This window comes from Chelonia mydas, chromosome 8, assembly GCF_015237465.2.
Source record: "Chelonia mydas isolate rCheMyd1 chromosome 8, rCheMyd1.pri.v2, whole genome shotgun sequence".
Lineage (NCBI taxonomy): Eukaryota > Metazoa > Chordata > Testudines > Cheloniidae > Chelonia > Chelonia mydas.
The window spans coordinates 45,407,389-45,433,945 of NC_057854.1; the positions used below are offsets into that span (position 1 = coordinate 45,407,389).

At 47.8% G+C, this 26,557-nt stretch overlaps 1 protein-coding gene and 1 non-coding gene across 10 annotated transcripts in view; both read right to left on the bottom strand.

Moving 5' to 3' along the window:
- LOC102936435 (dimethylaniline monooxygenase [N-oxide-forming] 4) overlaps window positions 1-10,409 on the bottom strand; it is a 30,641-nt gene extending 20,232 nt beyond the window's left edge. For 3 of the 9 annotated variants that reach the window (XM_043520951.1, XM_043520955.1, XM_043520954.1), the window contains exon 1: window positions 7,869-8,821. In XM_043520951.1, coding sequence (XP_043376886.1) covers window positions 7,869-7,970 — 102 coding nt within the window. In that variant the 5' untranslated portion in view covers window positions 7,971-8,821. Of the gene's footprint in view, window positions 1-4,060; window positions 4,291-4,320; window positions 4,562-7,868; window positions 8,822-8,971; window positions 10,063-10,393 lie in introns of those variants that run through there. The other 6 variants (XM_043520953.1, XM_043520952.1, XM_037907658.2 and 3 more) reach the window with 6 other exon arrangements.
- A 37-nt stretch (window positions 10,410-10,446) lies between these two features.
- On the bottom strand, window positions 10,447-23,638 carry LOC102929904. Its single transcript, XR_006283292.1, has 4 exons — window positions 21,596-23,638; window positions 19,861-20,028; window positions 13,060-13,200; window positions 10,447-10,753 (listed from the first exon to the last, which is right to left on the bottom strand). It is a non-coding gene; the product is annotated as an uncharacterized LOC102929904 (transcript).
- Window positions 23,639-26,557: the final 2,919 nt, after the last annotated feature.

Here is a 26,557-nt window from a genome sequence, read left to right on the forward strand (position 1 = left end):
GCCCCTGCCTCCAGCCACCCCTGCACCCCCTGCCCTGCCCACAGCCAGCCCCTGCCTCCAGTCACCCCCACACCCCCTGCCCGCACCAGCCCCTGCCGCACGCCCTGCCCGCAGCCAGCCCGTCTCCAGCCACCCCCGCACCCCTTGCCTGCAGCGAGCCCCTACTGCACCCTCTGCCCTGCCTCCAGCCACCCCCGCACCCCCTGCCTCCAGCCAGCCCTTGCCGCACCCCCTGCCTCCAGCCAGCCCCTGCCGCACCCCCTGCCCTGCCTCCAGCCAGCCCCTGCCGCACCCCCTGCCCTGCCTCCAGCCAGCCCCTGCCTCCAGCCAGCCCCGCACCCCCTACCTGCAGTCAGCCCCTGCCTCCAGCCAGCCCCACACCCCCTACCTGCAGCCAGCCCCTGCCTCCAGCCAGCCCCGCACCCCCTACCTGCAGCCAGCCCCTGCCTCCAGCCACCCCCGCACCCCCTACCTGCAGCCAGCCCCTGCCTCCAGCCACCCCCGCACCCCCTACCTGCAGCCAGCCCCTGCCGCACCCCCTGCCCTGCCTGCAGCCAGCCCCTGCCTCCAGCCAACCCAGCACCCCCTGCCTGCAGCCAGCCCCTGCCGCACCCCTGCCCTGCCTCCAGCCACCCCCGCACCCCCTGCCTGCAGCCAGCCCCTGCCTCCAGCCACCCCCGCATCGCCTGCCCACAGCCAGCCCCTGCCGCACCCCCTGCCCTGCCCACAGCCAGCCCGTCTCCAGCCACCCCCTGCCCTGCCTCCAGCCACCCCCGCACTCCCTGCCTGCAGCCAGCCCCTGCTCCACCCCCTGCCCTGCCTGCAGCCAGCCTCTGTCTCCAGCCACCCCGCACCCCCAGCCTATATAAGAAAAAGACCCCAAAATCGGGACTGTCCCTATAAAATTGGGGCATCTGGTCACCCTAGCACACCCCCAGGGAGTGGTGGGGACTCACACATGTGAAACGGAGCTCATTTCTAGTTCAGGCCCATCTTTTTAAAAAAAAACTTTAGGCAGGGTTAACATACATCCATATTTTCCCCGGACAAGTCAGGCTTTTTGGTTCTTAAATCGCCATCTGGGAGGCGATTTAAATTCCTCCCGGGAAAATACGGATGTATGGTAACCCTGTAGGTACAAAAAATACATACTGGGGCACATCCCTTAAATCAGAACTTTTTATAGGGAACCGGTTGTTAAGATTTTGGCAGCTCATCACTGCTTGTAACTCTCTACATAAAACTTTTTAGGAAAGAACAACTGGCTTGTCTTGGACAATTTACACAGTCTTCTGTCTGAGGAGAGAGGACTCCTCAGGGACCCTCATGCAAAGGCCTGCAAGTTAACAACATAAGCACCTGCCCTCATTTCAGTCCAAAAGAACGGGGAACATAGTAGGAGTGAGATGCAAAAGGCAAAAGTAGCAGAGAGGAAGAACAGCCCAGTGGTTAGGTTGCTAGTCTAGGACTTAGGAGACCTGGGTTCAAGTGTTTTTTTAATATGGGCTTCCTGTGTGACCTTGGGCGACTCCCTTTGTCACTCTGTGTGTCAGTTCCCTCTCTGTACAGCGGGGAGAACAGAACACAATACCTCCCAGGGTTTTGTGAGGATGAATACAAAGATTATGAAGTGCTCAGATTCTGCACTGATGGGGCACTGTATAAATACAGTTTGCCATCAGGCACTTGAAAGATCAAGGTGAAAGAGGCTGCAAAGGTCACATGTAACTACACAGAAGTGTCCTGATTGCCAATGGGATCTGTGGACCTCAGGGTTCCTGAAAATGTAGGGTTCTGATTCTCTTTTTCATCCTGGGGATTCACATTTGAGCCTTCTCATTTGCCTTTGTTGAGACAGTTTCATGAATAATTTGTACTCACAGAGTCAGGGAAAGGGAATTCCTTCGCCCTTTCAAGTTTTGCACTTGATAACTGGAGAGAAACTGCAACTTACGGTGAAAATGCCAAGAGAGAATGGTCTCAGATGACATTCTGTGGTTTACTAGTGACCAAGTTTAATAAGTTTAATCAGCTGTGTGTGTAAACAACTGAAGCACGAAGACATCAAGAGAAGACAACCGTGGCTTGGGAAAGGGTTGATTGGAAAAGGCAGGGTTCAGAAGATGATAGAAATTGTGCTGCTGTGTTGAGATGGGAATAAACTGCACTCCTGCATCTGAATCTGCCTGGAGTTTGGATCTGAATCAGACCTTGATGGCTAACTCCTCTCTATAACAGGCCAAACCAAACCCCTGACATTTGGGCAAATGACATTTGGATCCAAACATAGTGACTCATCTTATCTTTGACCTAATGGTATGGTCAGCAAATGGAGAGTTTCTGATAACATAATGCTCCTTACTGGTGCTTCATTGACTGCATCTGCGGCAATTTGTGCAGGATGGAGTTGTCTGAGTAGCTGAGCACTTTTCCTGCAGCACGTGCAGTTCACTGCAGCTCTCATTAAACCCCGCTATTAATTTTCTGCTAGGACTACACTCCATAGCACAGTGTTTCTCACCCGGTGGGCCACCAGCAAGCCTTTGTGGGGTTCCGCGATGCTGTTCCTGCAGCACAATGCCTTGCCTTAGGCCGAGAGAGTTGAATGCCTATGTACACAGGTATGAGGAAGTGGAAGAAAGTGCAAAGCACAGGAAGTGGAGGGCCCCTGGTTGCAATAGCCTAGCTTTTTTATTAGCCTTGTAGTCCCAAAGCCTCTTCCCAGCATTCTGCTGGATTTCTTAATTTGTTCATTAAAAAACCCCCCCGTACCCAATAAACCATTATTTAATTAACGTATCCCAAAGCCTATACATACCCCGAAGGAGCTGTACTGGTTGGCAGGGATAGCCCCTCCTGTTTACCATAGCCACACCCTCTGCTCCATGGTACCAGGGACAGCACTGAAGCTGTTACCACCCTGCACCATTGGAGGTTCCCCAATGCTGGAGGAATCAGCCCCTGACCCTTTAAGCCAGGTTTAAGACTGCTTTGTGCTGCTGCTTGAGCATGGCCAAGGATGGGGCCCATGTATCTTTAAAGTAAGGACTCACAAAGTGCCATACTGACCCAGTGCTGGACTAACCCAGAGGGTCTGCTCCGTCCTAGAGACCTAAGTGAAGGCCAGGCAATAAAACTGTTAAGCCACAGCAAATGATGAGAGCATGTATCAGTGATTTAAAGGTTAATTAACATGGCAAGAATATTGCCATTATTACAAAAAAGCCCCAAACATTAGAAACCCAGGAAATTCAGAGTTAATATTAAATAAAACTGTACATTAACACGTTCTCAACTGCTTGGGTTTCTGTTAAGGCACCCAATAAAGCAATAGTAAAAGACCTTGTGGGGGCAAAAAAAATGGAAAACGTGTAATTTTTGCTTACGTAGCAAATAAATATCTAATCTAGCACTTTCCAAATGCTCAGTAAGAGACAAAGTCTCATACCCTATTGTAAGCTTCCCAGGTGTCAAACAAATTGGTTAGTTCAATCAACAGTTGAGGGAGATAAGAAGTAGAATGATTTATTTGACACTTGCTAAGCAAATTCCCCAATCTGAGACATCATGAGAAAATTCAGGAGGAAGTTTAGTACTTTTCTGTCCAGAAAGTTAGAAGGCAATTAAAAAAAAAAAAAATGGAGCATATAAAGGAAAACTACCTACAACTTTAATTACCTCTTGTTCCATAGGAACTATGGGCACTTTGAACAATTTTATTGAGTCCCATTTTCAAACTGAATGTAGGTACTTAGGAGCCTAAATCTGATTGAAAGTCAATGGAACTTGGGCTCCTATGTGTCCAAGTCACTTTTGAAAATGGGACTTATTTTACTCCATAATTTGTGTACAACTTTAGCTACACATATGTATTATAAACTATATCAGTAAGTGTCATTTTAAGAACATAAGTGCCCTGCGGAACTGCTCCATGAAGCTCAAAAGCTTGTCCCTTCCACCTACAAAAGTTGCTGCAATAAAAGATACTGCCTTACCCATCTTGTCTCTCTTTTATGAAACAGAAGCAGTAACAAATAGAAGAAAAAAAAAAGCTACTTACATTTATCCAAAGTCGTAGCAAAAAGTACACGTCTGGATGTGTGCCTTCAGCACATGGTGGAATACATACAGAAATGTTGCTCTGTATGTGTGCAACAAGTAGTTTTCAAACAAAGCATAATATTTCCCCACCACACCTTTCTTTCACACTTGCCAATCACAGTCCTCCCTGGGGTTCTGGACACAGCCAAGTTTGCGGATTGATTGTTGAAAGCATGAAAAATGCAGTTGGGAATAAGGACTCTAAGTAAAGAAACTCACCTTTCTGGTTCTGTGGTGTCTTTTTCGTTTTGCATTTGACTGGGTTTGGGTGAACTTTGTCTGGTTATAGATTACATTAGAGAGTAAAGTCCACATGGTTACAGCTCATTCACTCCTCAGCTCCTCTGACCTTTACACCCTTCCTCCCTCCCCCTGTGTAGCATTGAAATTCAAATGCATTCCTTTTCGCTCTCAAGAAAAAAGGAAAAATGCACTAATTCTGAATGGCTAACCATAGTGTCATAAATATAAAGGGAAGGGTAACCACCTTTCTGTATACAGTGCTATAAAATCCCTCCTGGCCAGAGGCAACGTCTTGTTACCTGTAAAGGGTTAAGAAGCTCAGCTAACCTGGCTGGCACCTGACCCAAAGGACTAATAAAGGAACAAGATACTTTCAAATCTTGGTGGGGGCGGGGCGGGAGGAGGCTTTTGTTTGTGCTCTTTGTTTACATGTTTGTTCTCTCTTGGGACTGAGAGAGGCCAGACAGAAATCCATCTTCTCCAACCCATCTTAATCCAAGTCTCCAATATTGCAACCAGTATAGGTAAGCCAGGCAAGGCAGATTAGTTTATCTTTTGTTTTATGTGGATTTTCCCTGTGTTAAGAGGGAGGTTTATTCCTGTTTTCTGTAACTTTAAGGTTTTGCCCAGAGGGGGATCCTCTGTGTTTTGAATCTGAATACCCTGTAAAGTATTTTCCATCCTGATTTTACAGAGGTGATTCTTTTTTCTTTTAAGAACTTGATTGATTTTTCGTTTCTCTTAAGATCCAAGGATTTGGGTCTGTGTTCACCTGTACCAATTGGTGAGGATTCCTATCAAGCCTTCCCCAGGAAAGGGGGTGTAGGGTTTGGGGGGATATTTTGGGGAAAGACATCTCCAAGTGGTCTCTTTCCCTGTTCTTTGTTTAAAATGCTTGGTGGTGGCAGTATACTGTTCAAGGACAAGGCAAAGTTTGTACCTTGGGGAAGTTAACCTAAGCTGGTAAGAATAAGCTTAGGGGGTCTTTCATGCGGGTCCCCACATCTGTACCGTAGAGTTCAGAGTGGGGAAGGAATCCTGACACATAGTAACCAAGATGACTGAGCCATGCAGGCAGATCAGGTGGTTGCTTGGGTCTGCAAAACATTTAAGGCCAGATTGTGGCTGGGGGAGTGAAAAGGTGAAGTCAAAATGTGCATGCCCTCACTCCTTTGCAACTGGGACCCCACCTCCATCTATACTGGCCAGCAAACCTGCATCGGCATGGGGGTGAGAGGAAGGAAAATTTATACACTCCACCCCTATGAAAAAAAGTCTGTGGTCTAGAGGAATTCTGGCTGGGTCATTCCCACTTGGTGTGACTCCTCTCCACAAATACACTCCACTTGACAGCTGAAACGTAGCTATCCAGCCACACCCTTGAAGTTTTAATCACATAAATGTTTGTGGCTTTGTATTGTCCACACTAGAACTTACAACTGTGGGAACTAACACATGTTAAAGCACCACTAAGACAAGGTAGGTGTGAGCTAATATCTTTTATTGCACCAGCTTCTGGTGATGATAGAGACTAGCTTTCAAGTTACACAGAGAAGAGCTCCATGTTGCTTGAAAGCTTGTCTCTTTCACCAATAGAAGCTGGTGCAATAAAAGATATTACCTCCCCTGCTTTGTCTCTCTCATATCCTCGGATCAATATAGCTATGACACTGCAAAAAGCATGACAACACAATGACAATCTTGTCTAAATTATGAAGGGTTGTCTACGGCAGCCAAAACAAAAAAGCCACAAGTTTCAAGGGCTAATGCTACAGGCTGTAGTAATCTAAGGTACTTAAATGGTTTCCATTGCTGTTGCATCTGAGCACTTCAGTCTTTCATGTATTTTCCTCGCCAAACTCCTGCGAGGCCAGGATGTTATTATCTCCATTGTACAGAAGGGGAACTGAGGCAGAGAGTGGCTTCCCAAGGTCACACAGGAAGTCTGAGGAGGACCTGGGCCTTGAACCCAGCAGGCAGAGGAGGGAATTGAGCCTGGGTCTCCCAAATACCACCCTAGCCCTCTAGTCACAGGACCATCTGTTCTCCCACAAAGCGCGCACACAGAAGAACTGGCAACCAACTCAATAAATTCAAAGCAAACCCTCTGGAAGAGCTGACATGTTTATTACTTTAAAGAGATTGTTAATAAAGGAACAGAACTGAGCCAACTGCACAAGATCTTCAGGACCCAAGACTTCCTGAAAGAGCAGCGCAGCCACAGACAGGAGCAATCATTGTCATATGGATGAGTCTGCTGATAACTAGCCCAGCCTCAAAAGCTAATAACCAAAGATTTTTCCCTGGGAGGTGCTGAACACCCTTGATGCCAACTAACTCCAGAGAGATTTGAGGGATCTCAGCGCCTTGCAGGTGTGGGGCCTTGCAATTTTAACAACTGATTATTAAAACCCAGGGACTTTAAGTTTCCCATTCCTTTATCTGAGAAATGTCAATGTAAGGGGAGAAGAGACAATTATGGTCTCCTAGCGTGACCTCCTGTGTAGCACAGGCCAAAGAATCCCACCTACTGATTCCTGAATCACGCCCACAGCTTCCGGCTGAGCTAAAGCGTCTCTTTCCCAGACGCCCATTCCTAACAGATTTTAGCTAGCCCTAATAAATCACTTTTAAAAGAAATGAGTGTCCACACAGGGGCCTGCACCAGTTTACCAACACATGTTTAGTTAAATCTGTGCAATGGTCTCAGGTAGACAGGTCTTGGTATATAGTATAGTTAGAGGAGAAATGTTTTAGTGACATTGCTTAAAGTTTGATTAACTTTAGAAACCCTTCTGTTTTTCCAGGACCTTTGTATGTATTGCTTTCCTGCTTCCCCATATAGAGATATTGTCTAGCTGATTAAAGGCTGATTAGTTTAAGCAAATTGAAACAGAAGTTTAGAGGCTCCTCTACAACTCATGTTCTCGTGGCCTTCACTTCCGGTCCCATTGGGTCAGGATAGCATTTCTGGCTCCATCCCACTTCCCTGGCCCAGTCAGGCGGTACTGGTACGCTGTGCATGGACCAAAGAAAATGTTCATGGCCAGGATTGGATCTTTGAAGAGCAGAGCCAGCACACTGGGTTTTGTGCTGATCAAGGAGGCAAGTTCATCAATATACACGAGGCAATCACTTTTCAGGATATCGTCATAGGACAAAGTGAACCTTATCGAATCAGAAAAGAAGGGGGAAGGGATGTCATTCTGATCAAGAGGTAAAATAGAGGAGATGCTATTGAAATTCAGTCCCTTTTTTTCATTTTCAGTTATTCTGCTTGATCATCAGTGGGTTTCTTTGAATAGATATTCCAAACTTCCTGTATGATTACATAGCTGCTAGCTAAAAGATGGACTTCAAACACACTAGATGTAGGCTAATTGAATCCACATCTGGATTTTGGACACCCCAATAAAGAGATAGGGAGCAGCCGCCAAATTTGGAACTGCATTCTGATAACCTCCCAAAGTTCAGGGGTTTTTAAATCTGGCTCAAAGTCTTTTGCATTAGGTGACAAGGCTTACCAGCGAATTTTGTTTTTCTTCGTCTCGTTGATCTCTTCCACCATGGTGCTCACTGGAGGCAGCTGACACAAGCCTAGAAACCAGAAAAGGGATTGTCCTCATGAAGTGGTGGACCTGTTCAACTTCAGGTGGGATTTTAAACCAATTTAGTTACACAGGTGAAAAGGCTGGTGTGGACACTCTTATTTCAGCTTAAACCAGGCTTATTTCAATTTAGCTTACTTCAGTTATGAGCAGATTTAAACAATGCTGAAATAAACCACAGAAATAAGAGCATCCACACAGGTGTTTGTGCCCATTTAGCTCAACTGGTGCCAATTTGTGTGTAGACAAGGCCTGAGTCATTTGGAGCTTGTTCTCAGATTGGAAACCCTGGCTCCTGCTCCCTGAAGGAGAGAGAACTCATGGCTTGTCAGCTGGACAAGTGGCCTAATTGTTCTAATGAATCATCTCAAATCACACCCACTCTTACACCTTGTCTAGACTAGGATTTAAAGAGGTGCTCTCTAACCTTCTGGGAGAAAACTGAAGCCAGACAAAATTCCAATTAGATATAAGGCAATATTTTAACACTGAGGGTGAGTAACCATTGGAACAAACAAAAGGGAAATGGTGGTTTCTCTATTTCTTGATGTCTTCACATCAAGACTGGATGCCCTTCTGAAAGAGATGCTTTAGCCAAACACAAGTTATTGAGCTCAATACGGGGGCGGAGGTGAAGTTTAAGTCCTGTGCTATACAGGAGGTTGGACTGGCTCATCTAACATCTCTTCTGCCCTTAAACTCTTTGAATCTATGAACATGTTTGAGAAGTCTACTGTTCAAATCTACACTGATTTGTCTACAAGAGCTAAACTGGCTGAAGCTTAGGTTCCCCCTAGACCAGTGGCTCTCAACTTTTCCAGACTATTGTACCCTTTTCAGGAGGCTGATTTGTCTTGCATACCCCCAAATTTCACCTCACTTAAAAACTGCTTGCTGACAAAATCAAACATAAAAACACAAAAGTGTCACAGCATCCTATAACTGAAAAATTGCTCACTTTCTCATTTTGACCATATAGTTATAAAATAAATCAGCTGGAATATAAATATTGTACTTACATTTCAGTGTGTTTTTCACTTGTGAGCCTTGTCTAATGTCCGAGCCCCAAGCAGCAGGGCTGACGCCCAAGCCCCAGGTGGTGGGACTGACGCATGTAACTCAGCTTCATGGAGCCCCTTGTGGCATGGGGCCCCAGGCAATTGCCCTGCTTGCCACCTCCTAATGCTGGCCCTGCACTTGTGACCCCCCAAACCCATCCTATAGCCCCCCTAAAGGTTGCAACCCCCAGGTTAAGAAACACTGATTTAGATTAGTTGAGTACCCCCTGGAGGATCTCTGTGTACCCCTAGTTGAGAACCATTGCCACAGACTACTGGTATCACCAGGGCTTTGTCTGCACCAGACTTCTCAAACATCTTATTTGGAATGGGTTAGCTAGTGCCTTCTAACAACCTCCTCTATTCTAGTCTAGACACTGCTTTGGAGGCTCTTTCCCTGATGACTGGGATTTGAATCCTCGTCTGTAGGAACCAGGGACCAGAACATTATTTCAATCACACAGTATGATTTTGGAGTAACCCTGTTAAAGTCCACAACATTTACTCTGAAATTACACTGGTATAACTGAGATCAGGATCTGCCCCAAAGGAGCAACACTGGCGTGAAACCAGTGGATGTGAGATCAAAATCAGGCCCCAGGTTGTCCTGAGTGTAACACTTTTCTCTCTGGTGATGAGAAACTGCCTCCCTCCACGAGAAAAGGATGAACCAGCCTGTTGGATTCTGCCTGGTCTTAGTGCAGCAGTGGAGAATCCTGGTTATTACCGGCTCTGCCTGGTAACATAAAAGCTCTTCCATTTTTCCTGCCCCTAAAGGGATACAGCTGCCTATCAGCGGGTCAGGAATGTACCTTTAAGGCCCAGGACTGTGGTGGGGACCATGGTGAGCCGCACAAACCCAGAGGGAGCTCAGAGAAGCACTGTGCCTCAAGGGGACACAATGCCTCCTGAAACTCTTGAGTGAGTCTGGCCACTGCACCATCCACAAGGAGCTGACGTGAGCGCTCATGTCATGGCTTCCCAACTGTTACAGAGGGCCCTCTTCTCTCACCACTGAATACAAATAAACTCCCCTTTTCTTCAAGGGGAGTTACCTGTATCCTAGAGGAAAAAAACAGGGCTCTGCAATTCTATTCAGACAGATCCAGCTCACTATTTCCAAGATGATTCTTGGGGTATTTTGCTTGTTCATGTATTAAGGATGTCACTGGGTTGTAAAATGTTCTGTAAGATGGTAAAGTGCGGAGCAACCCAATTTAGATACCATTCTATGAGCACTACCTTTCCTAGTCCTGGATGAATCCCTTTGAGGTCTGCATCGCCGTGGGGCGACATACCCACTCGCTCACCACCTGTGTCTGAAACGCTGCCTTTTTCTTTGAGGAAGTGCTCACGTCGTACTAACCTTCCTGCTCCACCTACCCTTAAAGACTCGTGTGACCCAGCGAGCTTGAATTTCTACAACTGGCATGACCGCGCCAAGTGGCTTGATGAGGCCAACGACGGCCAGGGTTGGCTTCTCCAGATGGGGGGGGGGGGGGAAGATATATGTGTACAGGGATGCCTGCTTCTTTTCAACTTTGACAACAGATTCCTCAAGGAAAGGGAAGGAGAACTTGTATCCTGTGGCAAAGACGATGACATCAACAGGCTCCTCTGTGGGGCTATTCTGAAACACGACTGAGTTTTCCTTGATCTCCTTCAGACTGTTTTACTGAGACTTTTCCAGTGATGATACAGCCTGGAAGGTCATCATTCAGCACAGGCTCCCGTATCACATCTCTGCATTGAAACAGAAACACAGTCAGAATGCGGGGGCAACCAAGGCAACCCCATGTGCTTCAGCAGCGAGCTGGAGAATGACCTCCAACCTGGAAGACTCCGAAATGCAAAAGCAGGGTTCTGTTTCCCACCCGACTCCGAACGAGACTCCAGGGTCTTGAAGTCTTTAATTAAAGTCACCCCTCCTGTAACCTGCCATATTCACGCAAACATCACTGTCAGCTCTCCTGGGTTCTGGTCCGTTCGCTCACAGTACTTTTACAGAGTCACTTTTCAGAGCAGAAATGCACTTCAAAAACTGTGACTCTTTATGAGTGTCTACATAATGAAAGCTTAGTGGGCAGGACTAGCTCCTGGCCACAGGAGTGGCAGAAGGTCCCTAAAAGTGGGGGGCCACTGGTGCCCGAACCATGGCTCTGGCTCCCGTACGCTGCCCCTTCCCCCGAGGCCCTGCTCCCATGTGCCGCCCCTTCCCCCACCCCTCAGGCCCCGCTCCCACGCACCACCCCTACCCCCTTGAGGCCCTGCTCCTGTGCACTGCCCCTTCCTCCCGAGGCCCCACTCCCATGCTACCTCTTCCCCCAAGACCTCACCGCGCTGCTCACTCCTCTCTGCCCTTCCCCCCACATCACTCTCCCTTATGGCTGGTAATAAGTGGGAGGGCCATGGGTCCCTGCCCACCCCATTCCGGCACCCCTGCCTGGGGCTGTACAATGCTAGTGTTCCACACCTCTACACAGAGCAGGCCAGGAGACCCGCTTCTTCAGCTGTCCTATGAAAACCTAGCTGATCACATCTCGAACCCTGCCTTCTGGTGTAGATTTATACATTCCTAGGTTACATCTAGGGTTGCCAGGTATCTGGTTTTCAACCAGAACCCCAGTCGAAAAGGGACCCTGATGACTTCAGCCATTAGAAGTCTGGTTGGTGGGGCTGGCAGGCTCCCTACCTGGTGCCGTGCAGCTCCCAGAAGTGGCGAGATGTCCCTTGGCTCCTAGGTGAGGGGCAGCTGGGTGGCTCTATGCACTGTCCCCGCCCTTCCCCAAGCATAGGCTCTGCAGCTCTCATTGGCTGGGAAACGTGGCCAATGAGAGCTGTGGGGGTGGCGCCTCTGGGTGCAGGCAGCGCGCACTGCACAGAGCTGCCTGGCCCCTCCACCAAGGAGCCAAGGGACATGTCTCCGCTTCCAGGGACCCCCCACCTGAGGTCAGCACCACCCAGAGCCTGCTCCCATTCCCACACCCACACTCTCTGCCCCAGCCCAGAGTCTCCTCCCTGAGCCTGCCCCATCCCCTCTCCTGCACCCAACCCCCTGCCCCAGCTCAGAGCCCCTTCCTGCACCTGCACCCAGGGAGGGAATTCCAGATCACATTTATGAAATGAGTTAGGAAGACCATGTCCCATGGGTAACCATTGTCAAACACTCAACTGATCACCACCTAGAAGACAACAGAGCAGAAAAGCTTTGGAGGGTGAATTGCTTTCCTTGCATTTATGAAACTAATCCCAGACAAGGATTGTCCCCTGACTTTACCCAGCTAGCCAATGAGCAAAGACTTTGAGGTCTCTCAGAATTGTGTGAGGGAGGTGTAGGGGTAGGACAAAGCCATATTGGACTCCTCAGTCCAAGTGCCGCTACCTTGGAGGCCACAATGCCATAAAGACTGTTGGGTTATGTTAAAGGACTAGAGACTGTTGGGTCTGGTAGCACTTTTCATTGCCTCATGGGTCTCTGAAAAAGCAATATTCCAATTCTGTGCAAATAGCCTCTAGAACAGTGGTCGCCAAATGTTGAGGGTCACTTCCTCCCCCACCCCATCCCCCCCTGGGGCCAGGAGCAAGCCTGCGGCTCGGGGGTGGGGAACGCAGACGGGGTAAGGGTGTTGAGGCTAGGGCCACAGCTGGGGGTGGGTCTGGGGCCGGGAGCAGGGCCGGAGCAGAGGCCAGGGGCTGAAGCTGGGGGTGGGAGTGGAGCTGCAGTTGGGCTGCGGTGGGGGTGGGGCCAGAAGCCTGGGACACAGCTGTGGGTGGGACCAGAGCAGAACTGGGGGCAGGGATGGGATGGGTAGTGCTCCCGCTCTGCCCCCTGTGGGGGCTGGCCCAGGCCCTGCTCTGCCCCCACCTGAAGGTTCCTCTGCACCCCCACAGTTTGAGGACCTTTGTTCTAGAATGAGGTTCTCAGTTCCTTTCTCCTGACAGTTTGCTCTGTGTGATTTCTAAATGGCTTTATTGCTGCCTGTCACTGCTTATAACAAAAATTAACGTCACCCTCCCTGCGGATTTGAAAGGAACTGGAAGAACTGTACCTTTTTAGCCACATGACTGGCCTCAATGGTGATATCCACTCCAGAATTCCCCATGCCAATCACAAGGACTCTCTTCCCCTCAAACACATTTGGATGCTTGTAATGGCGGCTGTGAAAGTACTTGCCTTGAAACGTCTGTCCCTGTGAGGAAGAGGAGAAGGGTCTCACTGACACAAGGGATGATCAATGGCACTTTAGGGAAACAGTCAATTATAATTTGGGGCCATATTCTGGAGTCTGTTGGCGTTAATGGGAGGTGTGTTTTGGTGGTGAGGACAGAAAAAAAAGAAATGACTTCAGGATTTGGCTTGTTGCTATTATATTTTTCAGGGGATAAATAGTCCTAGTAACCTTAATCTTTGCCCTTTCTTGGAGACTTGCTCCTGAAGAGGGGAGGGGGCCTAAGTCCTAAGGCCCTTCCAGAGAAATGGAGTGACTTCTTTAGGGATATGGTAGATTCTCCCATACTTGGAACCTTCCTATGCACACTGGATGCCTTTCTAAAAGGGAGGCTCTAGCTCCAATTCAAGTGATGGGCTGGATGCAGACAGTGTCTGGGAGAGGTTCCATTGCCTGTATTATGCAGGAGGTCTTGGAATCAATGAAAAGTGATTGCCCTGCAGACACGGTGATCAGCAGAGCCAGGGAGGAGAAAGCAGATAGAACTGTCCCTGCCTCACTTCTCCTCCCACAGAAACCAGAACTAGGAGAATCGCCAAGGGTCACAGTGGAGTCTCCATCACTGGCAGTTTTTAAAATCAAGATTGGATGTTTCCCTAGGAATTATGTTGGGGAATTATGCTGGTGCTATACAGGAGGTCAGGCTAGATTATCACAGTGGACCCTTCTGGTCAGGGAATCTATGACTGGAGCAGGGGAGAGAAGGAACTACCACCTCCTGATCCCTCAGCCCCCAACAGCAAGTAAAGGAAACAGGATTGGGCCCCAAATGTTTTAAAGTGATTTCTATGGCTCTGAGTGGGTGTGTGTAACTAACAATGCTGGAGTTACTATACTGTTAAAAAAGTGCTACAGTAGAGACCTGACAGCACTACATTATTCTGGACAATCACACTGGACCTACTGTAGCTCACGAAAGCTTATGCTCAAATAAATTTGATAGTCTCTAAGGTGCCACAAGTACTCCTTTTCTTTTTGTGGATACAGACTAACACGGCTGCTACTCTGAAATTAGACCTACTGTAGATCTATGTTTGTAAGGGCAACTGGTTCAGAAATAAACAAGACATTCTAATCCATGGTCAGCAATGGATTTGGTGACAGGACCCTAGTCCCACTGCAACCCGCTTAGGAATGTACCACTGGAAACTTTGTTGTCCATTCCTCCCCCTCCAAAGTGAGCTCTGTGGTTAGAAAATCTGAGATAATGCAACTGCAGCCAGTGTTTAAAAATTGATGGTAGCACAGAGCAACACCCAGTTCCTTCTGGTGGTCCAGAGACACAGCTGTGTTTAAACCACCAATTGGGAGAACGCAGGTTATTTAAAAAAAAGCCAACCAAAAACCAGCAAAACCTGCTGTGAATCTTTCGTCCTCATTCTTGAGAAGCACTTGACAAAGTTAAATGGTGGAGAAAGATTAGGGAAAGGCCTACAACTTCTGTTTGGTGATTATGTGCCAAATTCAAATGCGGCTGTAATCAGGTGCAATTCCACAGAAGCTTTGTCTGCTTTCACGACAGATTAATTTGGCCCCGTGCTATTTTTGTTGCCCTAACCCACACCAATAACGCTTTCTAACTTGTTAGTGCAGCCAGCTTCTCTGAACAGCCTTCTTAAGAGAAATAATCTTGTCCCCTGGAAGCATGCCTATCAATTAGCCAGACCTGAAAAAGGGACAGCTGGAAAACAAAAGCTTTTCCCTAATTATGCATGTCAATATGATGGCAGTTGCCAGATCCAGGAAATTAGAACATGGAAACAAAAATGTTTCCATCTGTGGATTTGTTAGTCTTCTTGCCAAACACACGCAAATGCTTAATAGTAAACACTAGACATCCTGTACCAGGAAAAGACTCCAGCAGTAGAGATGGATCAGAGAGATAGCCAATGCAAACCATAACAGCATCAAAGACAGCTGACTCCTGCTTCCCATGAAACTCCGTGACAATAGCCCACTGGCCAGTGGCAGAGAAATCTGGGCATTTCCTTACACTGATGACTGTGGTCTGAATCATTGAACCAAACAAATATTGTCCATCAGCATGAGATATGAGTGTAACAAATATAAGTAGAGTAAACAGTCTACGAAAATGTGTGCTTAGGAAAATTTTCTGGACCATATTCCAGATAGGGAGGGGGACAGCCCTGACTTTGGCCTGGAGGAAGATTTATTTAAAATCATGAGTAGAGCTGGTCAAAATTTGCTACTTCTGCAAAACCAGAGTTGTCCACGAGAAAGTTTCCATTTTGCAGAAAAAAATTGAATTTCTGATGGGAAAATGTTTATGACAGCCTCCTGGCTGCTCGCCTGGAATGCTCTTATCAATTTAACCTTCTGCCAATGAAAGAGACAAGCTTTCTTGAAGGCTGCAGAGGCAGAGTCCAGGCGCCTGGCCTCCCTGCCTCTCCCCCACCCTGCAGCTCTGGAAGCCAGAGATGGAGTCTGAGTGGCTGGGTTCTCTGCCTCTCTGACATCCCCAGGGAAGCTGCAAAGTTTTCAGTTCCGAAGTGGATGTTTTTTCTTGAAAACTCTTCCCACAACATAAAAAAACCCTGCATTTCTGACATTTTGTCCCAGTTTGGGAGTTTTCCCCCTCCCCAAAATCACCACATTTTTTGTGAGGGCCTTCCATTTTGCAGCCAGCTCTGATTGTAAGTTCCTTGGGGCAGGGACTGTCTTTGTGTTGTATATTTGCACAGTGCCTATCACAGCAGGGCCCTGGATCACATTTTCAAGGGTATTTAGGCACCTGAGGATTCAGACTGGCACCTCGTGGGGTTTTCAGAAGTGCCTAACTCCTGTTGATTTCAGTGGGAGTTAGGTACTATGATGCTTTAGAAAAATCCCATTAGATGCCTTTTTGCATCTTTAGGCACCTAAATACCTTTAGAAGTCCGGCCCCTGGTCTGGATGGTGGTGCTTATGAGCCCCAATACAAGTTATACATAATAAATAGCCTGACTTGGAGAGGTGTCTGATTCCTGTGATCCTTGTCTGACCCCATCCAAGCTCAGCACTTTTGGCGCCAAAGGCATGAGCCTAGACTGCTTACCTGAAGAAGTTCCTCCATCAGCTGGCAGCTCTGGTAGATTGTTATCTTCTCATGTGGACCAGCCGCTACATTTTATAATGTATCTTGAACTGGCTGTGCTTCAGAAGGCCAGACTGCTTGGCATACATCCTGAGATACTCCAGGACTTGGGAGTTGGACAGAAAGACTGGAAAATCCTCAGGATACGGGAAGTCTGTGAAGGCCGACATCTCCTTGCAGGTGTTACTGACCATGGATTTATAAAGGCTGGGCCTCCCATCTTCAACATGTTCCTATCGGCACAGTGTCACAGAGAAGAATGAATGCATTCTACGCACGCAGCCTGGGAGAGCATACGCCTACCAACCCCTTTTTGTTCACAGCGTTTGGTTTCTACTCCAGGCGGGACACAGACAAGATTAGGAATTAGAATTTGGCCCAGGCTGTTGCACTCACAACAGAATTAAACTGATCTCTTTGTCTGGGGCCAAATCACAGCTGATCTCTGCACAAATGTCATGGAGGGGGAACAGCAGGGCCCCTTTCCTCTGCCTTGTGCAGCCGCAAAGAGGACAGGGGGAATGTCAACACTGGCATTCCCCAAGGATCCAGTGTGGAGGGAAGCACTAGACACTCCAGAGGGAGCACTGCCAGAGGAGTCATCTGAGGCCAGGGCCCTCTTCCCTTCCACATCAGCTAGCACTCTGATAGGAGACCATTCTACAACCTTTTATTATAGCTGTGTCCATGGTGGCACTCTGCCTGCGTCACCACTCCATGGGCAGAATGGCTCCTCCGGAACGCATGTCCCCGCCGTCCTACTGCCGCTGTGGCTGCAGCATCTACCACCTGAGCTTTGATGTTGGGAAGGAACGTTCCATCGTGGCACATTGGCAGCAACCTTGAGGGCTGTTTCCCCTTTCTCTGGGGCACCGAGGGTATGTCTACACTGCAACTGAAATCCCATGGCTGGCCCGTGCCAGCTGATTTGGGCTTGGGGGGCTCTGGCTAAGGGTGTGTGTAGACCTTTGGGCTCTAGATCAGGCTCTGGGGCCCCATGAGAGGGGAGGGTTCCAGAGTGTGGGCTCCAGCCTGAGCCTGACTGTCTACACTGCAATCAGACAGCTCCTTAGCTTGAGCCCTGTGAGCCAGAGTCAGATGACACTGGCCAGCCACCAGTGTGTAACTGCAGCGTAGACACATCCTGAGGGAGCATTTGAGCATGTTCCACATAATCAAGTCCCTGAGACTATGTGAGGGACGGACATCTGTGACTCCTGTCCTTTCCACCTTCCCTTTCTTGTCCCCATGGGCTTTCAAGGAGGCTGCTTCACCAGACAGAGAGGAGTCTGCCAGGATCTGAAGTGTTTTCTGCACTCCCTGCGAATTAAAGCACTGATTTTCCCCTTCTCACACAGGGACAGTGTGAAAGACAATGGACTCAAATACTGGGGAATTTGTTGCTGATGTTTTCACTTAGGCTTGCACAGCTGAATTCTTATGCATTGCGTGGCACTTTGTCACATGAGCTGCTCAGGCCAATTACTAGGCAGCTCTGAAGATATTTTGCCAACTCCAGTCATTTTTTAGGAAGAACTTCCAGGACGGGGTGTGGATTAGAAGAACAGACATGGGACGAGGGAGTCAGGGCTCTTAAAATTCTGTTTCTCAGCTGCCAACTAATTTACTGGTGATGACCTTGGGCACATTTTAACTTCTCTGTGCCTCAGCTTCTCCATCCGTCAGGTGGGGTTAATATAGTGGATGCCGATTATTAGCAAGCTTGATAAAGGCAACTTGTGGTTATTAGCAACATTTTCCCTGAGAACTGATCCCATCCCCTTGACCTTAATGTTAACGGCTTTCAGATATTAGCAACTGGCTTGTTGCTTATTGACTATTCTTTTGGAAGAGACATTCCCCTTGTAATGAATTTGCTGGCTTTGAGTCTGCAGCCCAGACAGCTGGTGGGAGAAACCGTGCAGCCCTGTGGACCCCCAAGGCTCCCTACTGTCCATGGAAAACCCTGGCTGCAGGCAGATTTGTGGGCTGCAGCCAGAGAAGGAAGCACTGGGACATGCTGAGCCCAGGTCCCTGATGCCAGGGCAGGGGTCAGGGCAAAGAGAGAAGGAGGAAGTACTATGCAGCCCCACCCTTGCAGAAAGCCCCAGCTTCTGCTGTCACAGCTTGCATGGGACTTTGGCCATTATTCAAAGGTTGCCAATAAACTGCTTTTTGCTGGTAAATGAGTAGTTGCTAATGACTGACACCAGCTGTGGTTGTCTAACTCACAGCGGCTTCTGAGAATTAATTAGGTACCAGTATGGCAGTTTGAAGATGCTAAGTATCATTGTACAATAGGATAGACTGGGATGCAGGGACTTAGGACCTACTTAATGTAATACCCGCCCCCCCCCCGACAGTGCTGGGAATATGTCCATGTAAGTTTCAGAATTCCATTTGATTCTATGAACTCCATTTTCTACTCTAACCCTCAGTGTGGAATAAAACTTTTGTTGTGGTACAATACAGATCTGAAAGAGGGAATGCAAAAGCCCCAGGGTGAGAAGAGAAGCAGGAAGAAGTGTCAGACCCTGCTTTTAAAAGAGACACGTTCCCTAACAAGAAAGCAAGAGCCCATTGCTAGAAGCAGAAAACTGAGCAGGAGGAGGGGCAGGCTGGAGGGCTCTACGCCCTGAAGGACACTGATCTCACCACTCCCTTTGGGGTTTGGTCGCCAAGGCAGGGTCTCACATTCAGGTGTTCCTTGTTTTCCCATAGATCTGTATCTCGTATGTGTTCGAAGAGTATGTCTACACTGGGGCAGGGAACGTAATCCCCATACCCATGCTAGCTCAGATTGAGCTAGCACACGAATTACAGCAGTCTAGCCATGGTGGCAGAAGTGGGGACAGGGGCTAGCCACCCCAAGTATGAAACCATCCATGACCCTAGGTACGTACTTAGGTGACTAGCTCCGCTCATGGCTCATGCCACCACCTCTCCACTGCTATTTTTAGTATGCCAGCTCTCCCAGAGCGAGGGCAGGTATGTCTGCCCAAGCTGGAAATAGCAGTTCCAGCTCCAGTGTAGAGATACCCTGAGAGTAAAGTGTACGTGCTTAAGGTGTTCCTTCGCAAGGGCTGAATTCCTCGCTTTATCTGTTACGTGTCCCCGAAGGATTAAACTCCAAGTGCCCATGTGTGTGGAGCTCTGGTGAGAGTGTGCATAAGCTACTTGAGGGGGGCCAGCACTGGTCTTGAGGCCGAGGGCAGCATGGAGGGTGCCAGCCAGAGAGTTTGCATCCTGGCACTGTGTCTGAACGCTGCTCAAACCTAGAGGCCTGGGGAGCATGCGGGATCCAAAGGTTGCATCCAATACAGAGGCTTGGTGACTGCCACGCCCCAGTGTTCAAATGGGACACTGCCATTCTTTGAACAAACTAGTTCTGTTTAAGGCTGTTGAGTTAGATTGACTTCATTTCTTGGTTAATGAAAAGTGTCTTCTGGTTACTGGCCTGGGACGCAAAGGTGTAGCTAGTGACATGTAAACAGCTCACTCCACAGGCAATGAACCGCCCCACTTACTGTGAATCTCCAGAGACCTCTGATGTCGTCGCTTCTCTCAAAGCAGGTGGGCTCCAGCTCCTCATCCAGGCAGCACTTAATGGAGGTCAGTCCACTCACGCCAGCTCCGATAATTGCAACGCTCTTCACCGTGGTCTCCCTTTACTGGGGGGAGATCATGCAGTCTTGCTGGTGGGTAGAATTCAGGGCATAGAGTCGGTATCACTTCAGTGAAAAGAATCAGCAATTTATATTATAAACAAAGAGGACAGTGTTATGGAGAAAGTAATTACCAGTTCGCCTCTCAGATTCAACAGGCACATCTGCCATTCCTGTTCATTATGCAAAGGGGGTTGGATGATCTTAAGTAGGAGATGCTCATGTGTGATTAAAGAGCAACAGAATTCAGTTAGTATTTGTGATACTGGGGACTGTGCCTTTATGGGCCGAGCTTCCCAGACAGAGAGCTTGAGCGGGGGCCTCTCGTTGTTATGCACAGCCATTTGGGGCCAGACTAAAGGTTGCCAACCCTCCGGGATTGTCCGGGAGCCTCCAGGAACTAAACATTAATCTTTAAAGATTAGGTCACGTGATTAAATCTCCAGGAATACGTCCAACCAAAATTGGCAAGAGACACAGCCTCAAGTCCCTCTTGCAAGTACTAAGTGATCACTGAACATTGCAGTGATAGAGTTCTCCTCCAAAGACAGAGACATGGACCTATTAAATCGAATATTGCAACAAGAATATGGGTTTTTCAACATAGCTATTTTTATGCAAACATTTAAGGCCAGAAGTGACCACTATCATGATCTAGCCTGACCTCCTGCATAAACACAGGATTTATAATTTTATCCAATAATTCCTCTGCAGTGTGCCCAATATCTTGTGGCTGATCCAGGACCTCTTTTAGAAGGACATGGAGGCTTCATTGAAAGAATTCAAGTGATAAAGCCTCCAGCACACAGTTTGGTAAGTTATTCCAATAGTTAATTACCCTCACTGTTAAAAACGTGCAACTTATTGCCAGTTTGAATGTTTCTAGCGTCAGCTCCCAGCCACTGGAATGTCTTACGTCTTTCTCTGACAATGAGTTTTCTGTTAATAAGTTCAAGTTTAAGGAGAAAACTGATTTTTTTTCATGTTCACGTTTTCAATTTTTGGAAAAAACCCAATATTTTTCATGGAAAAATTTCAACATCCATGAGGTTTGGGGGTTTTGCTTGTTTTCACCAACCTTTTTTTTAGGAAAAAAGATCATTTCCTGACCAGCTCTGTTGCTTCGGTTCCTACCTCCTAGCACAGAAGTCGGAGCGTACACTACAGAAACACATCCTGTTTACCTGCTCTTGTTTACTAAATTAGCACTTTTTCTGCCCAGTAATTGCACCTTTTTGCATCCATTTGTATTTATTAAGGACTCTCTAAAGCCATCTGCTATGAAACGAATACACACATGGCAAAACTGAACAAAGTTTGCATAAGGCACATCCTAGCTTCTATTGTCTCAAGTGCTTTGAGGCTTGCCTGTCATAGAAGTTCAGCCGCACATGAAAATCTATAATCTATATCTGCTTCCAGCTGGTCTATTAGTCAACGTAAAGTTGCAGAGGTGATTCTAAAGCAAACCAAATGCATTGTGGGAAAACCATCCCTAGCCATCTGTACTAGTTAAAGAGCTGTGCCTATTAACTGTGTCCCTATCATGTGGGACCACTTTACCCTCTGTGTGCATAGATTGATTTAGTTCCCTTACCTCACATATGTGTCTTGTTTGTGGAAGCCACGTCCCTTCACAAGTGTGCCTGGGCAGCTAGGGAAAGCATCACTCGCAGTAATTCAGCTTCCACAGCACTGGAAGAATATTGGACACGCAACAATATGTGCGGGGAGTTCTCTTAATGTGGAACTGCCCCCTTTCCCTTGGCAGTTACGTAACTGATCCTTGCTGGCAGGAGCAAAGTTCTCAGATGTGGGAGGCTGTCTGATTGCTTTTCAAAACCAGCAAACAAGGGACCCATGCAATCTGAGCTGTGGGACTAGATGGAGACCCAGAGACAGCAAGGGCTTATTGCTGCTAGGTGGAAATAGGTAAATAGTTCCCTAATCACAGCAAGACATGAATTTGGCAGGAAGGGATGCTGACTTGCAAACTGGTTCCACAGCCTGCATTGCATTGAGGAGCTAAAGGGCTTTGGGCAAGCTCCTTGCTACTGATGACACTGGGCCCTGCAGAGGAGAAGCTGGGCTTTTGTTTCCAAAAAGAAGAGAGGTTCTGATTTTCTGTTTTGGCTGAGCCTGCTCAGGGTACGAAATGTGGGGCAGCAGTAGAAGGCCGAGGAGACTCACCTTGTGCCTCCCTGATTGCAGACCAGGCCCCTGGTTTACATTACGCACCTTCAGGGCCGCTCTAACTTACACAGGGCTGCCTATGGCCCCAAGAGGCCATCTGGGCAGCTGACAAGAGCCTGGCTACAGCAGATCATGTCCCTGTGTGTTTGCTACGCCGTGGCATGTAACAGGAGGCCCAGATCCCTTCTGTTGACTGTGTGCCACTACTGGAGTGGATGAAGTGGTTGGATTTTCCATCACAATACAGCCCCTAAGGCAGCCCCCCAAATGAAACCCTATTGTCATGGTATCACAGTTCAGGGCAATTGCCCCTGTGTTTGCCCTCCCTGATCCCTTGAGGGCACCTACTCTAGCCCCCTGACTCCTCAGCCGTCACCTCTCTTGTGCAGAGACTTGCATCTCTCCCCATTCCGACAGGGGTCTTTCCCATGCTGTACAGTTCCCTGCCTACAGTGCAATATCCCCAGTAAGCCAAACTGCCTGACCAGGCCAGCATCTTCACTTTGCTTTCTCTCTGTGGGCTCTGAATGGCTGTAATCGCCAGCAGTCACAAGTTCCCACCCAACTCTTTCCAAGCAAGCACTTTTATCCTTAAGGTGAAAGCATGACAGAGAAAACATACAAAAACATTAAGAGTTACTATACATGTGCTATACACACATATATGCAAAGGTTACCAGAAGCCACCCCTCAGTCTTATGGAGTCTCAGACAAAAGTCCTTCCAACACTTCCCAAGAAGGATTGGGTGCCCCCTTGGACAGAAGGCCCTGTACGTTTGCAGGATCAGCACTGGCGTCAGTTTAAACTCAGGCTATTATTGTAAAAGTCTTGTCTTTGCCTGTTAGTCTCTGGAGAATCCAGTTGAACCAGTGAAGGTGAGACTCTCTGCATGGTGACACCTCCTTGGAGGTGTTACAACCTGTGTGAATTTGCCTAATCACCTCCACCATTCTTAGTTCCTCTCCCCTATGGAATTATATACAATCCCTGGCCCATGGTACATAAAGCTAATGCAGTAAGATCTCACAAAGACACTGCAGAAAATAGCCATCTCTGTTGCACGTGGTTCCCGAGGTAACTGCACTGGCCCTCCTTCGTGGCCTCTGAGGGCACCCCACTAAGGTGTCCAGCTGCTAGTCCTCACCTTTCTCAGGTTCCTCCAGACTGGTGACTTATGCTGCAATTTCCTGTGATCAAGTCAGAGTGTAGTTCAGCACCTGCTGTCTTGTGCTGTTGCAGGGGCAAGGACAGGGTTAACCAGCTCTCATGATGAAAGGTATTATTTATTCCGGACAAAAGCACAATGGAGAGAACATATATTGGAAACAATAAACAGCTTCCATGCAAACCTGTCTGACCATGTGTCACTCATCTGCCACATGGACACCTTGGCAAGCTCCAAAGTCCTTGAAACCCTTGCTGCAGAATATGTCCCTGTAATGGGGTTCACTCACCACTTTAGCTCCTCCTGTTGGCTGTCTTAGGAATTAGCCCTGTGTTAGTGGTTCCTCACTGCCATCACTCCTGCGCTAGGACCCACGTCTCTCCAAGGACCGCGGCGTCCACTTCAGCGACACAGCCCTCCGGCCACGCCACACACTGTGCTCCCCGCTTCCGGGGGACCTGCAGTCCGCTATTCAGCCACTTCCCTTAGTGGCTACTGCAGCGAATTGTCTGACCACTTCCTCATGGCCCTAGCATCCTCTTTGTCCTTGCGTCAGGGTCTCAGCCTGAAAACACCAGCAGCCAGCCAGGAATTGTCTCTCACTCTCCCGATCCCGGCTAGCAGCACGGCTCTGTCCAGGGTGCTGGCAGTTCTCTGCCCTCCAGAGACACAGTCCTTCCTCCCTGGGCTCCCAGCAGAGAACTGCCTTCCTCTGCTCTGCAGCTCCCTGTTGAAATGGGCTTGCTTGGCCCTGATTGGCTGCTCCCTTCAGCCCTTCTCTGGTTGGCTGCATCCTGTGCAGCCTCCCTAGGGCTCTATTAACCTCTTAGAGCCCAGAGTGGGGCAGGTGCTCCATCACAGTCTCTCTTGGTCACTGTAGCATATCAGGCCTTGGAGCGGGGAAGAGTGACCCCTCTTCTCTGCCAGGCTGGTCACTTTATCCCATCCTCAGTTCTTTGTTTGATGTCCTTCTTCAGCCAGTTCCGATCACGATGTGTCGTTCCCTCTGTGCATGCGTGTGCGCGCGCGCTACCTGGGTTTGTGGGATTCTTAAAAAGAGGTGCCAAAATTATGGGATATGGATGGCATTATGGGATGGAAAAAGTTGCATGGTGGGAACTTGGCCCCGCATTCAGAGATCCCTGGGCTAGTCCCTTCTAGCCCCCAGCCCACTGAGAAAATTTCCCAAAAGACATTGCACCGATGGCAACGCATGGCATACAGTACACCTATTCATGGTGCACCACACTTCATATCAATAGAGGCACTTCTCGGGACTACCTGCAGTGCTGATGCAAGCAGCCAAGTATGCACATGCTTGAGCAATGTACAAGCTTTGGTGACTATGTGCTGTGATAACTTGGGTTGACCACAGTTTGTAGACATGGCCCTAGGGAGGAAATCAATTCTTGCCCCTCACTGGGTAGTGACGCCAGTGATAAGTCCAGACTAGTTACGCAGATAGTTCATTAAAATATTACTGACAATTCCCATGTTTGTCACAGATGTACAGATGTCTAATATGCATTGAATATTTTGGTAGTGAATTACTAGGGCCTAGTTCCTCTGTGTATTTAGGCACCTAACTCCCATTGAAATCAATGAGAACTAGGCGTCTAACTCTCATTGAAGTTCTGGGCTTATGTCTCTCTCTCTGTGCCCCTTCCATCAGGAAGCAATCCCTCTATTCTCCTGTCCACAAGGAGGGTTTCAGTAATCACCTCTTTGTCCATTCCACGTTATCTCCTGCTAAAGGAACTTAAGACAATGAGAGATCAACACCCACTTCCCAAACTACAAGACATACTGTCGAAGAAACCTCCAAATCCTCAGATAGGAAACAGAACATAAAAACAGGATGTGTCTCTTATTTTATTGCAAGCCCTAAAGGATGTGAAATGCTTTATACATTCTTTGGTTATATAAATGTATGAACTAGGTCCTCTATAATGGATTCTTGTTGATTTTCTTTCTAAATGATTGCTGCACTCTTAAAATTATTGGACTTCTTTAACAGAAGGAGGAAAAAAGACCATTGAAAGACATAAGCAACTTTTGAAATATTAAATGAAACTGCTTGACAAGCAGGAAGGGGAGGAATTCCAGTTAATAGCAGACATTAATAGAGAAATCCAATTCTTAAAATGCAAAGATATGAAAAGCATCGAAGAAATTTGTTACACGTCAACGCTATCAACAAAAGCCACTGAGAAACCAGGACAGTGGAAATCTGAGAGCACATTCAGCAAGTTGGCAATAGAAACAAGAGGATTGCCCTCCTCCACCAGACCCCAAACAGGGTATATAAACCGAGGTCAGCATGGTGAGGGTGTCAGAGTGTGCTTAACCCACATGGACAGTTTCTTGCCACCTCCAGGGCCACAGGCTCAGAAGAATTTGCTGAACCACAAAAGCTGCAGAACCCAGAAATGCCACCAGACATGTGGCCAGACTGTCCAAGAGCTTCTAGGCCTGAGAGGTGGCAAGACTCATTTTAGGGACTGTATTTCTCTCTCTGTTAATTCAAATCAGTAGAGGAAAGTCCCCTTGTAGAATCAGCTGTCTTTCTAGCAAGAGACCAAGGAAACATATTACGGATTTTAATGGACTACTGCTATCTGCATCTTCTCCTTCATAAGTCCAAGTACATTGGCATAAGAGAACTGGGAGCAATAACTTTAAGCAATTGTTTTTGATGTTTTAAACTTGTTTCTTCCATACCAAACATTAGAACAAGCAGGGATCACATTCCTAAGAACGCCTTAAGGTAAGTGCAGCCTCACGCCTTGGAGAAGTACTGGAAGTGTGATGATATAGATACTAAAGGACTGATAACTAACGATTATAAGGAAATGTAATAAGAAATCTTGATGATTTGCATTGTTTTGGCTGGTCTTGGCGCTATTTATGTCAATTGGTTGCATGCCAGCATGTTATATTCAGTGTATAATTCTCAAAAGCACCAAAATGACTTATATGCCTAAGTCCCATTTTCACTGGGAGGCACAGTGTACACAAAAGGGAGTGCTAGGATCTCAAATTCATAACTGACGTTTTCACAACGGTTGAACTTTTTGGACTCCCCTCCCCTGCTGTGTTCCCTCAGATTGTCAGTTTGAGACCCTGGCTGGCTGGGGTTGTCATAGTGTAGGGGCAGGCAGTTAAGTTGAGCCCTGGTCCATCCAGACCCCTGAGTCTTT